Source organism: Indicator indicator, chromosome 17, assembly GCF_027791375.1.
Source record: "Indicator indicator isolate 239-I01 chromosome 17, UM_Iind_1.1, whole genome shotgun sequence".
NCBI classification, from domain to species: Eukaryota; Metazoa; Chordata; class Aves; order Piciformes; family Indicatoridae; genus Indicator; species Indicator indicator.
The window spans coordinates 6460887-6473434 of NC_072026.1; the positions used below are offsets into that span (position 1 = coordinate 6460887).

The 12548-nt window shown below is 52.9% G+C and overlaps 1 protein-coding gene across 1 annotated transcript in view; it reads right to left on the reverse strand.

Moving 5' to 3' along the window:
- The window catches only part of LOC128972680 (gamma-aminobutyric acid receptor subunit gamma-4), a 35701-nt gene extending 31480 nt beyond the window's left edge, over window positions 1-4221 (reverse strand). The window contains exon 1 of the mRNA XM_054388774.1: window positions 4166-4221. Within this exon, the coding sequence (XP_054244749.1) occupies window positions 4166-4221 (56 nt within the window). The remainder of the gene's footprint in view (window positions 1-4165) is intronic.
- Between the last annotated feature and the right edge of the window lie 8327 nt (window positions 4222-12548).

Sequence of the window (12548 nt, forward strand, 5' to 3'; positions counted from 1 at the left end):
CTCACATCCGTGTTCAGTGCCTGGAGAGGCACAGCCTGGTGAAGGTACATGAAAGACTGGGGGGGGTGGGGGGGTGGGGGGTGGAAAGCATTAAACGGACGTGTTGCAGTCAGTTTATCCTCTTCTAAAACCCCAGATAAAACTTGCTTTCACAAGCACTGCAAAACTCCTTGCATCTCCCCAGCTTTCGGGCACCCGGATGTGTCCCCCGACAAGGGCTGGGCTGGGCTGGGCTGGGCTGCGTGCAGCTGCCTGCCTGCCTCCGCACATTAGGTGCTGGCACATCGGCTTGTTGTTTCCTGCCTGATTGCACTGCACTTGCTAATGACGCTTAAGGAGTCTTAAGTAACACTGTCAGGATGTGCTTCCCTATCTGAGCAGCGACGGCGAGGGCTCACCTGGCTGTCGTGCGGTGGAGTGCCTTTGAAATGCAGCCGTGCAGGCAGCTCCGGGGCTTCCAGAAGCTGCAGGAAGAACAGACAACCACGACCTGCACCCTCTTGAAAGCTGGCCAGAGTCAAAATCTGGGGCCAGGAGCCCTGCTCCTGCTTGGCACAACGAGGGATGTGTGTCACTGCCCAGCTCAAAGCAGGGCATAGCAATCCTGTTTTCCCTCACTGTCCGTGCTTTGGGTGATACAGGCTGCCTCTAGCAGAGTGGGAATAGCTACACTGAAACCTTATCTCACTGTTCCCTTGATTGTACTTAGCCCAAGATTTAAGTTAGCCAAAGACAGGTCACCTGCCAGCACTGAACTCTGTGTGTCCCACTGCCCTGCCAAAATTCAGCAAGCCATAAGGCCACAGAAGAGTCTGAAACGTCCCTTTGGGACAGAGTAAAACCAGGGTACTCTGACCTCAGCCTTCTGGCTAACCCCCTGTTTAGTGTTGATAAGTAACACCCTAATGCATGGGGTAGCATTTCCAGGGAGTCGCATCCCTATCATAGATGCAGTGACACTACCAAAAATATGCTTTTTGCTAATGCAGCTAATCCTGGACTACTAAACCACACTAAGCCATCTTAGCATAAGCAAATCAGTTTTGCTGGAGAAAATATGCACACACACACACACCAGCTCTTGTTGGTCAGGAATATAATTCTCATGCCACCTTATGCAAGCCTCTGCCTCCTCCCTAGTCTCTTTTCACAGTGGCCCCCCTTCAAATCAAGAAGGGGAGAGTCCAAGAGCTGTTGCAGAGGAAAGGAATTGAGGTGACATGTGCATGTTCCCCCACAGCTGCTAATGGAAATGTCACACTGCAAACCTGCAGCAATTCCCAATGTTGCTGGCCTGGTGGCTCCGTCTCCCCGTGCAAAGCAGCTGCCTTGGTGACAGGGGACATGCAGTTCTCATATGTCTCTGTGAAGCTGGGAGGAAAGGCAGGACCACATTTCCTCAACCCCATTTGTTGAAATGTCAAAACACCTGCCTCATAGTGCTCCTGTGCTTAGCCATGGGGCTGGGACACAGCCACGAGTGTCAACAGCAGGTGGGCAGGGGAGGTGACAACACGAAAGAGCTGAAGCATTCTGAGGAAACCCCTGGTGTGACAGACATGGTTGGAGCTGTGGCAGCTCCCACTGGTGCCCAGAGCAGGAGGCCTGCACAGCAGGGAGGTGTCCTTTCAGATGTGCTCATGTATCTCGATGGGGTTGGACAACCCTCCTTGGGCAACCCTTGGCATTACAGCAGGATAATGCTCTGCCTTGCCTCCCTAGGTCTGTTTTGCTCAAGCAGACACCTCTTTTGCTGAGGTTTCGAAGCACACTGATAGTCAAAGTAAAAGCCACCCAAAGAGCTGGTGGCTGGCTCCCCGTCCCCAGTGCCCAAGCTGTCTGACAAGGTTTTCCTTGGCAGGAGGAGGGCAAGAGCAACATGTGCCATGAGAGCCCTTGAAGACTCTTCTGCTCCTTGCCTGTTAGCACAGCTGATGATGCCTGTCCAGGATGCATAGCCACTACTGTTTGCACCCTAGTGTGCTAATAAAGTCTGAAACCAGTACAATTTTGTCCTGAGACTTGCACCCACTGAGGAGGTAACGCACACACACACTCTCAGGCATCCCTAGCTCTGAGGCAGGAACGTCCCAGAGCAGATGCAAATATTGGTGCTGTGGTTGTCCATCCCTTCTGCAAACACAGCTCAAAACCTCTTGTGCTCCAGAGGAACAGACAGGAACAAAATGCAAGAATAACATTTCCTTTGCTGAAAAGCACTGTGGTCAGTCCTAATTACCACATGCTAAAGTGTCCTTCCAGCCACCCATCCCAGTGTTTCTGACTGGGACGTTCAGGCAAATTACTCTAAATTAGAAGCAGGCAAAGGATTTAAGGACGAGGTCTTACTAAACTGTGCCCTACACTTTCCACAGGTCTCTGTACCTCTCCTTCCACCCATCGGTCAAGCCTAGCTTTCTGGTGGTGCAATGCTGAGCAGGGATCTTGCCTTCAGGGCTCAGAGCTGGGTGCCTCAGTCCCAGCCAAGTCAGTGCCCCAGGAAATGCCAGTGAATTAAGCTCTGCAGTGGGGTGACCATCTGGGGAGTGCTGAGTCACCTGGCACAAAGCATCCAGCCCGCTCCAGCACCAGAGGACAAGTCCTGCAGCTTGTGCTGGGGGACCAGCTTGTAGGCATATATCACCTGAACTGGGCTCCTCACCCCAGCACCCACCATCAAGTCCAAGGCAGGTAAAATTCATCCCCAGCAAGCTGCAGACGAGGAAATGCAGTGCTGTAGAGTAAGACCTTCATATAACTCACACCTTTTCTTCTTCTCCTATAGGCTTCCTCTTCTGCTCCATCGTCCCTACAACATGCACAAACACTGCTCCTAGCACAGAGGGGCTCAGGAAAGAGGTAGACATGAGGGACTGGGCAAAAGAGAAGCTCAAGGGCATGTGAACACATGACTTAACTGCTCCTCTGCATGATCTTGCAGCTCATGATTGACCCTCTCAAAATGCAGTACTCTTGTGGCAGTGTGCTACAGGGACAGTAGGGCACAAGAGCCTGGACCACTATGGACCCCCCTCTTGGCCCTCAAATGGCCCCTGGCACCATCACGCTGGCAAGAGGCTGGGTGTCAGAGCACAAGCTGTGGGGCAGCTCTCTCTGTCTTGTCCACAGGAAGACAGACCCTGGAGAACTATGGCAGGGATGGACTTTGCCCAGATCTGAGCTTGGGAAGCCTTGCCAGAACAGACCATTAGTAGCAGGATTCATGCTCCCTGTCCCTGACTGCATTTATAATGGGATTTGATCGGCTTTAAGGTGGCTTATTCTGCCAATTAGCTTCAGCCAGTAAAATCCCTCTTCCTCCGAAACCCTGGGGGCAACAATCTGCTGACAACATGTTCTTTCCCTGATCTAGCCATTACACTCACCAGCAGGGCAAGGAATTGGTGAAGAAAAAAAAAAAAAAGGAGAGGAAAAGAAACTCTTGAAACCCCCTGGTGCGTGGGGCCTCTCGTCGCTGGGTACAGAGAAGCGGAGCAAACGCCGGCCCTGGGTGGGAGAGAACTGTCGGAATCTGCCAGCCCCAAGCCTCCGCTCGCCTCTTCGCCTTTACTGCGCTGGTGGCATGGGGCTGGCGCCGGGCTCCCAGCTGGCACCCGGGAGCGGGGACCAGGGGCCAACCTGTAGAGCAAGGCAGCAGCCCGTGCTGCCCTCCTCCTGCCAGGCTGCAAGCCCTGCAGGCGCTTTCGGGGTGTCAGAGGCAGGTGTAAGGGGAAGGGGACGCAAGCTCCTTCCCAATCAGCCCGGCTCCATATGGAAATGCCCCAGTGGTGGCTGGAGTACCCCAGGAGATGCCGAGCTCTCTCTGGATCTGCTCTGGGCACCGCGGATGGGGCTCAGCCCCCGGCAGGATTCAGCCAGCGAGGTGATGGCGGGGGTAAAACGGGGTGTGCTCCTGATTCCCGGCATGCGAAAGATGGAGCTGGGGTGCAAAGGACAGGCAGGCACCGGGTGCTGCCGCGGCCAGACCTGGTCCTGCCTCGGGGCCGGCTGGAGTGAGCCGCTGGGAGCACGGAGGTGCCAAAACCCCTGCTGAAGCCCGGCCGTGGGGGGCGTGGGGAGAGATGCCGCCACTCCAGCCCCCTCCTCTCCCACTGGCCCGACGGGTAAACTGAGGCGGGGAGGGGGCGTCCCCGCGGGGGCTTACCTGGCGCGCAGGACCGGCCCGAGGGCCAGGCAGAGCAGGAGGACCGTCCCGGGCATCTCGACGAGGCGAGGACCTGCCCCGGGGGGGCGGTGGTGGCGGCGGCCGTGCGCCCGCCCCGGCGGGGCTCAGCGCGGGGCCGGGGCGGCAGTGGGGCCCCCCCGCTGCCCGCTGCGCCGCGCTCCAGCCCCGCCGCCGCCCGCCCGGCTCCGCGCTCCGCGCCCCGTTCCGCGCCGGCGGGAAGGAAGGGGAAAGTTGGGCATCTCTTCTCCGAGTCCGCGGCGGGGAGGGGCTCGGCGCAGGGCCCTACCTCCCCCCGCACCCCCCGGGGGCTGAGCGCCAGCGGGGTGCGCGCACGGCGGAGTCAAACCCGCGCATCTGCTGCCAGGGAGCGAGCACCGTCAGCTGGTGTAAAGATCGCTCGCTCACCCTTTGCGTAACGAAGCGCTCGGTTTCTCTTAATAGTAGCTTGTTTTTTATTTATTTATTATTTTTAAATGCACAGCAGTTGGGGTTTTGTTCCTAAGAAACAAAAACAACAAACCAAGAGAGGGAGATGGTTGTTAAAATACACAAAGTGTCGGTTCCTGCCGCGCTGAGCTGCGAGGAAGCTGGGGCCGGCAGTAAGTCCTTTCCCACCTGTTGGGGTTGCTGTCCCGGGAAAAAAAATAGCCGAGAGGGTGCGTGGGTGGGAGCCGTAGGATGGCCGGGGTCGTGGGTGGGCTCTGGGTTTTCAGCCTGTCACTTTCTGCTCTCACGGTTTGCCAAGCTGCACTCGGGCATTTCTTTTCGCTTCTGGCATCCAACTTGTAAACAGGAATAACAGATTCCTTCCTGGCAAGTTGTGGGTGAGAGTTGCTTGGAATCAACTTTGTTACACCTACATCAGGTACCAGGGACTGTCCTTTATCATCTGATTACAGCCCTGAGTTGCAGGAGCCTGTCCCTAGAGGGTCTCCCAGAGGGTCTGGTAGCACAGATGACAAATGGGGATTTGGTACCACCCATCCCGACTGGACTGGGACCATCCCTGGTACTGAATTGGAGCAGTCAATAACTGAGTCTTTCACTCCTGGCCCTGTCACAGCCTTCCCCACATGAGTACGGGCAAATCACTACTCTGCTCTCCATCTGCACCATGCTGGTAACTGCTGTCACATGTGCTCAGCTCAGCTGGATGGGGAGATGCCTGTTCCCCAGGCACATTCAGTGCCTAATAGCCAGGACCTGTTTGGGTGGAGAGTAGGAGTGCTACAAGAGCATGACCAGTAAATAACAGCAGCACACCTGAGTGATTTTTCAAGCCTCTTCCTACGCAGGCTTTCCCTTGCTGATTCTTGCAATCATCACCTTCAGCCCTCAAGCATGAGATCTGAGCAGCCCCAAAGCCATGGAATCCAGCTGTAGGCATCACAGCTCTGAGGTGGCTTTTCCCTGTAACGAAGCAGGTGCAGATTATATTTTCTTTATTGCATGCAGAGAAGCCATCTCTGGGATGGCAGAGTTTACAGGAAGCACATGTCAAAAGAGTAAATAGTGAATATCAAAGCAGCAGTGAAGGTGGAAAGAGCCCTTTAAGTTTCAAAGCAAGCCACTGAATTGCCCCAGAAGTTCTTCAGGGATCCAGATGACACTAGAGTTGGGAAAGGTGCAAGAACAACTGGAAGGATGACATAGCTGTTGAGGATACTGGACAGGAATGGATCACAGAAAATCCAGGGGTTCATATATGTGCTCTCAGCTCCCCCTCAAGACACAGGATGTGAAGTGGTATGTGGAGAAAACCATGAGACTGATTTCTTTTGATCACCCCTTCTTCTATGTGAGATCTGAGAGATCTGGACAAGACTGGTGCTTAGAAAGCTGGAGATGATCTGGGCAATGTTAGGGAATCACAACATCCATTTATGATGCTGTTTTGGGGACACCTTCCAGGCAGTTCTGTGCACTGGGAGCATTGCAGCACCTGTCCTCCCCAGACTTCATCTACAGTGGTTTCTTCTTCTAACTGGTACTGAGTCTTTTACCTGGATCAAGGATAAAAGCAAAGCACATTGGTGGTGCAGGAGAGCAAGGGCAGCGCACTGCTTTTCAAGCAAACACCTTGTTCAGCAGCAGCACAGGCTCAGGCTCAGAACCCCACTTCAAATTCACAGCAAATGATTTCAACCACCCTCAGTCAAAATGCTGAGAAAGACAACATGCCCTGCACCGGTGTTTTGGGAGGCAATAGCCCACATTTTCCACATTACAGAGACATTTGTTTTGAGGTCTTCTCTCATGGGATTCTCCAAACTTAAAGAGGAGATGAAATGTTTTATTCAAGATGCTTTTTGTCCCTTCTGGTGTTTCAGTTTATCCAGTAAACTAATAAACCCTATTATTTACAGAGTCCTCATGAGCACAGAGCCTGGGGGGGGCATGCTGCCACAGTAAATGAGGGTTTGATTGTGCAGTCTTCATTTCAAGATTTAGCCCTGGGAGACAAGGGAAAAATTCCAGCCCTGCCCCAGGATCCCAAACCTTGCAAGGCTGGCAGAGCTTTCAGATGGAGCTGCCCCTTAGGCAGAGTCCTGTGTAAGTCTGGGTACATCTGCAGCCCTTTCTGAATGCTGCGACGCTCTCTCAAAAGCTCCTTTGGAGTGTCAGTCCTGAAATCTGTGCTGCCTGCTCCTGTGTTGGTAGGTGGTGTTTATGACTGCAGGCTGGAGCAGCAGGTGAAGGCAGGAGGCAATGCTCTGCCCTCCTCTTGAGCAAGGGGCTGGTCACTCCTTGCCTCAGGCAGTGACAAAGACAAAGAGTTTCTCTCCACAAGGAGACTTCTCTTCTGGGTTATGTTAGGAGTGCTAAAGTGAGGGAAAATAGGTACAAGTGGAGAAAAGTGTTATCAAAGGTAATTAGGAGCTTGTTTCTGAGAAAAATTAGGCTTTTGGATTTGCAAAATCTTTCACAGAGATCTCTTTCAAGGGTGGAGGAGCAAGGTGACCCATGGCAGGACTGGAAGGCTCTGGGCAGAGACAGATCCCACAGGAACAGGTCAAACCTGAGAGCACTGCTGGCAGAGCTGGAGATGCCAAGAGAAGGACCTGCCAGGGTATTTGCAGGCAGCCACTGCCAGGGCCATGCAGCAAACAGCTCTGAAGGGCTGCAGAGAGGTGAATTGTCTTCCCCTCCTCCTGTCACTGCTCCACGTCATCTCTCTGAGGACAGATCACAGTTACAGCCACTGTCCTTGGTGCTCACTCTCCTCCTAGTAATCAGCTGAGGCTCATGCTGTTACCCAGCCACTGCATCCTCTGGGAGCAGCACAGGTTCCCATGGATCCCTTCCTTGCACCCACAGCTGTAGGCTTGGGCAGACTGTGAGTCTCCTACAGCAGTATCCATGAGGCTGAGTGTGCTGACACGCCTGGGATGAGAGCAGTGGAGGACATCTGAAGAGAAGCTGCTGGCAAGATCCCTCTGGAAAACTTGGAGGGTGAAAAACCCTGTATAAGCCTCAGCCTTTTCCTCTGGGTTGAGGCATGTCCTGCATGGTAGAAACATTTGTTTACTCTACCAGGTCATTTGTTCAACATAGCTGGGCTTTTGTCTTTTTCAGGCTCACCAGGCAGACCAGGCACAGCAGCAGATGCTGCATCTGGGCTCACACATCAATAACCACTCCATATGGGTCCTGGCTTCCCACCATTATGGACAGTGATGATGTATGAAGCAGAGAGGACACAGTTTGGTGTTTAGGTGCTGGAGTGAACTTGCAATGCTGACAGATGAAAAAAAACCCAAAACGTGTTTGGAGCCTGAACAAATGTGACATGAACATTTTCCAAGGAGAATGAAGGGTGTGGGAGGACAGCCCAGGCCGTAGCAAGAGCTGAGCTGTCCCAGAGGCTGACGAGAGTGTTGATGGGAGTGTGAGCTTTACTTTCATCCTCTGCTGCTACATCAGGCCTGGTCTGAAGGAGTCTCCACATCCCTCTGGAGCTGGGGACAATCCCTCTCCAAAATCAGTTGTGTAGAGGGAAGAGATCCCCAAACTGGTCAGTGGTGTGATCCTGGGTGTCAGAATGGTTCTTGTTGTCATCTTGGGGATGGCAAAGGTGCCATTTCCTGTGCTTTTGTGGTTCTGCTCTTCTGATGCTCTCCCCTGCTCGGGCCTGAATGTGTTACATTCCTCCCAGGGGTCAACATCTGCAAAGAGAAAGTGTACATGGGAAGGGAAGAGAATCAGCAGCATCTGACAAAAGAAGGAAAAATTTCAGCAAATTGAGCACCAGGTGGTTCAATACTCTTGTCAAATGGAATCTGCAGCTATGCTATCCACACATCTGATGTGTACATCCAGTACAGGACCATGAGCTAGGAGTTTGGTGTGTTACCAGCCCCCCCTCCCCAATAACTCCCAAGCACTACATCTATATTTTAAAGACTGGGTAACTGCTGACACAAACTTTGGGTACATGCAGCTGCAGGAACAGCAGCAGCTGCTTCTCTTCACTGCAGAAATGTGGTTGACTGGATAGAGACACACTAGCTCCTTGTCAACACATGCCACAATAGTTCAGGGTAGGGAAAAAAGAGGCAGGGAGGTCTTGGAAGCAATAAAAGCTGCCATTGGGATGCAAACTGTGTTTTGCATAGCTGGGAAAAGCCTGGGCTTGGGGCTCCTCAGAGGACATGCCAGGATTCAGAGCAGAGCAGAAGGTAGTACTGGCCTGGACCTGGCCATCATTTTGGCCATTGGGATGGGCTGCCCAGGGAGGTGGTGGAGTCACCATCCCTGGAGGTGTTCAAGAGGGGATTGGACGTGGCACTTGGTGCCATGGTTTAGATAGTCATGAGGTTTAGGGTGACAGGTTGGACTTGATGATCCTTGAGGTCTCTTCCAGCCTTCTTGGTTCTATGATTCTATGATCAGTAACTCTGCCTGACCCTTTCCCTGCTGCAGCTCTGAGGGCACAGCTGAGGGCACATCATCATCCCTGGCCTCCCTGGCAGAATTTCAGAGAGTGAGGCAGAGGCACGGCCTTCTATTGTTAATGACCTTAGGTATTCCTGCCCAGAGATGTGGGGGTTTCAAAGACTTCTTCCTACACTGGCTTGGAAATGTTTATACACCAGCAAATAATGTTAACTGCTCATCTGTGGCCAAGCTTAGCTGTTGCAATTACAACTGCTTCTAGCAGCTGGTCAGGGTCCTGCGCTCTGCCCTTCCTCTTGCCCCGCTCTGTGGGTCGCCTGGCAGCTTGACGTTTTGTCAGCCTCGTTGACAAGTGGAGAAACCAGTGAAGGAAGTTTTCCTTCCAGGGCCAAGGCGGAGCACAGTCCCTCCTGTGGCACATACAAGGTGATGTGGGGTCACACGAGCTGTGTTGCTCTGCTGTCAGTTGTGGAACTCACTCTGAAGCCCCAGGGAGAGATGCCTGCAGTGAGCCTGTCTTCTTGTACCTCCTTCCCTCTTGGGAGCTACTACTGTTCTCAGCACCTCTGTTTTCCTCCTCTGTGAAGCTCTGGTGTCGTCCCCAGTAAGAAGGAAATTACCCTCTTGCTGAAGTGCCTGAATCAAAGGGACACTTTTGGAGGGGCTGTTCTTTGGTGTGTTTCAGAGAGGTGGTGTCTGGGTCTGTGGCACTGTGGTCCATGGTGCCACTCCATCAAGGCTGCATTAGCAAGAGCTCACCAGGGAAGAGACCAGCTGAGAATGGGCTTGTCACATCTCAATGCACTTTTCCCAGCCAGCATGTGGGCTTCCCAGCACACATGTACTGAGGGCAGGGGCAGCACTCACCTGGAACAGCTTGGCAGCTCCTCTTCCACCTCTGGCCCAAATCATCATTCATTCAGGGGAAGAGAGTGTCCTTCATGCTGTTATTACCTACTCTCAGATGTGAGGAAGCAACAGGACAGCCTCTCCTTCCATGTCCCCTTAACCCAGGTAAGATACAGCAGAACAGTTGGCTCCCATGGCAGCCCTGAGACCCTCACATGGTCATGCCAGCAGGGTTCCCAAGTCCATGGGAAAGCAGGGCTGCTTTCCCAGTCCAGACTCCATCCAGCAGCCACCTGCTCTCTGATTGCATTTGCACTCTTTCCACCTCCATACTCTTGTGAGCATCTGTGATGCTCCTCAGCTTATGCCTGCAAGAGTCTGTGAAGAAATGCCAGCAGTGCTCCCTTCCTCAGCTTTGGGATTGCCTGTGAAATGCTGACCCAGAACAAGTCTCTGCTGCATACAAGCTTGGGCTGTGCTGCTGTGGCTGCTGGGCAGAGTGAGCCCCATGCAGGTTCATTCCTTCTGCAGGATTTTACTTCCCAGCTGAATAGTCCTAACACCTCATTGTGTGGAAACCCAGATCCTGTCTGGCCAACACAGCCTGTGCCACAGTGCCCAGCATCCCCTGTGCCCCTCACCCTCAGTTTTCTTCCTTTCCCCTCCAGTTGCCCAAAGCAATCAGTGGCAGCTGAAGTGCAAAGGAGGTGACACTGTGAGATGAAGCTTTCATGCTCGCTGCCCTCCAGCTTCTGTGCTCCCAAAGTCACTGGAGCAGAAATGCCTGCACGTGCAGGGCCTCTCCAAAGAGAGATGCTGGCACTAGGATCTGGTAATTGCCAGCATGTCAGGAATGAGAGATCTTCTCCTAATACTCTCTAAGCTCCAATCTTAATCTTGTTTGTCGCTGCTAAGTCTCAGAGAAATCAGAGCCGATGCGCTGAAAGGAGGCAAAATAAAAAGATTCAAGAGGAGGCTGAAGTCTCTTCAGAAAACTGAAGAGAAATAATCTTCAAAGGTTCCCACGAGCCTGTGCGCCCCAGCCTGGAAATGAGGAACAGATAAACACTGAGAACAGCAGCTGGAGCCCTGATGGAGTTGTTTTTTCAGTCTGGTATTCTGTGGCAGAAGACAGAGGAGTTCAGGTTGGAGTATCAGAAAACAGTTATGGGATCTCAGCACCCAAGGCTTGACCACTTTCCCTGAGACCTCCTCTGTGGGATCACTACTCCCTGACAGGCTCAGGTCTCCAAGACAAAGCCCAATTCCCATTTACCTGTAGGGCTGGGGACCAGCCAGGACAGCAGCAAGTGAGAGATTGGACGCCTTTCACTGGGTGAGAACCCCCAAGCAGGTCTGTGGTCCTTGCCACTGCCCCACCTACGAGTGGGACCCAGCCAGGTGGAAATTGCTGCTAGGAAACATCCTGTTCTGGCGGAATGGAAGGAGTCACCTTGGGCAGTTGGCCTCTGCTTACATCCAGACAGAGCTTTTGCTGCTTGTCATCCCAGGCTCTCAGAGCAAAGAGCCAGGGCAGAGCAGCACCTTGGTCCCACCACCCTGCCTGGGGCTGCTTCACCCTCCTGCATCCCACTGCCTTGCAGCATCCCTGCAGACAGCCCCCTCTCACAAGGGCCATGTGTGGAGGGCTCTGTCCTTGTATCCTCCCCTGCAGCCTGGGGGATTCCTGCAGTGGAAGCTGCTTCCAGACTTTGTACTTGTCACTGTCCACCGAGCTGCTGCTGAATCTCCTGCTCAGCTCACAGGTACTTTTACCCTCCCTGACAGCCTAAGGCAATGCATGTTGCCATGAAATAAGGCCCTGCTGTGAAAGATGATGCCCTTTCACCTTGCAGAAAGTGCATGGAGGGCACCAAGGGTCATTCATAGTGTTCTCCAGATGCACTCCAACATGGCAAGCAGAGAATGTACACTGCAGAGGGACATGCCCAGACCCAGGGTGTTTACAGAAGGGGTTGTGGTGCAGAACTGTAGATAGGCTGAACTGGATTGTGTCTATGCCAGCAGGGTGGGATCTTATGGGGGTCCCTCAGGTTGTAGGCAGCCTGTCACAGGATCTTGGCTGGAGCCTGCATCAGGGAGGCAAAGCACTGACTCCCCAGGCAGCTCTGCCAGCTTCAGGCTTTGCAGCAAATTTTGCCTTTGTCATTGCCTGTGTGTTGGGTGGTCAGAGGACTCCTGCCTTCGAAGAGGCTGTTAGAAAATGCCTTTCAACAGCAGTCAAATTCACCTAAAAAACAAAAAAAACCAAAACAAAATAAAACAAAAACAAAAAACCCAAAAAAAGAAGAGCAAGCCATAATTACACCCACACAGTTCTCCACACTGCACTGAACTTCACCCCCCCTGTCAGAAATGCAGCAGCACCAATAGAGTGGATATGTTGATTAAAAGTCCCCCCAAAATGAAGAGATCAAGAGAAATCTGCCATATCCCTGCAGCAAGGGTGAAGTGCTTTTTAATTAAGGACAAAGAGATGCAAATGTCCTGAATCATCACAAGCAAATAACAAAATAGCACCTGTCAGAATATTAAAAAACAAGCACTCAGCGTTCCCTTGCCATCAGCTCTGAGGAGGCCTTTGAGTTAAAAAAAA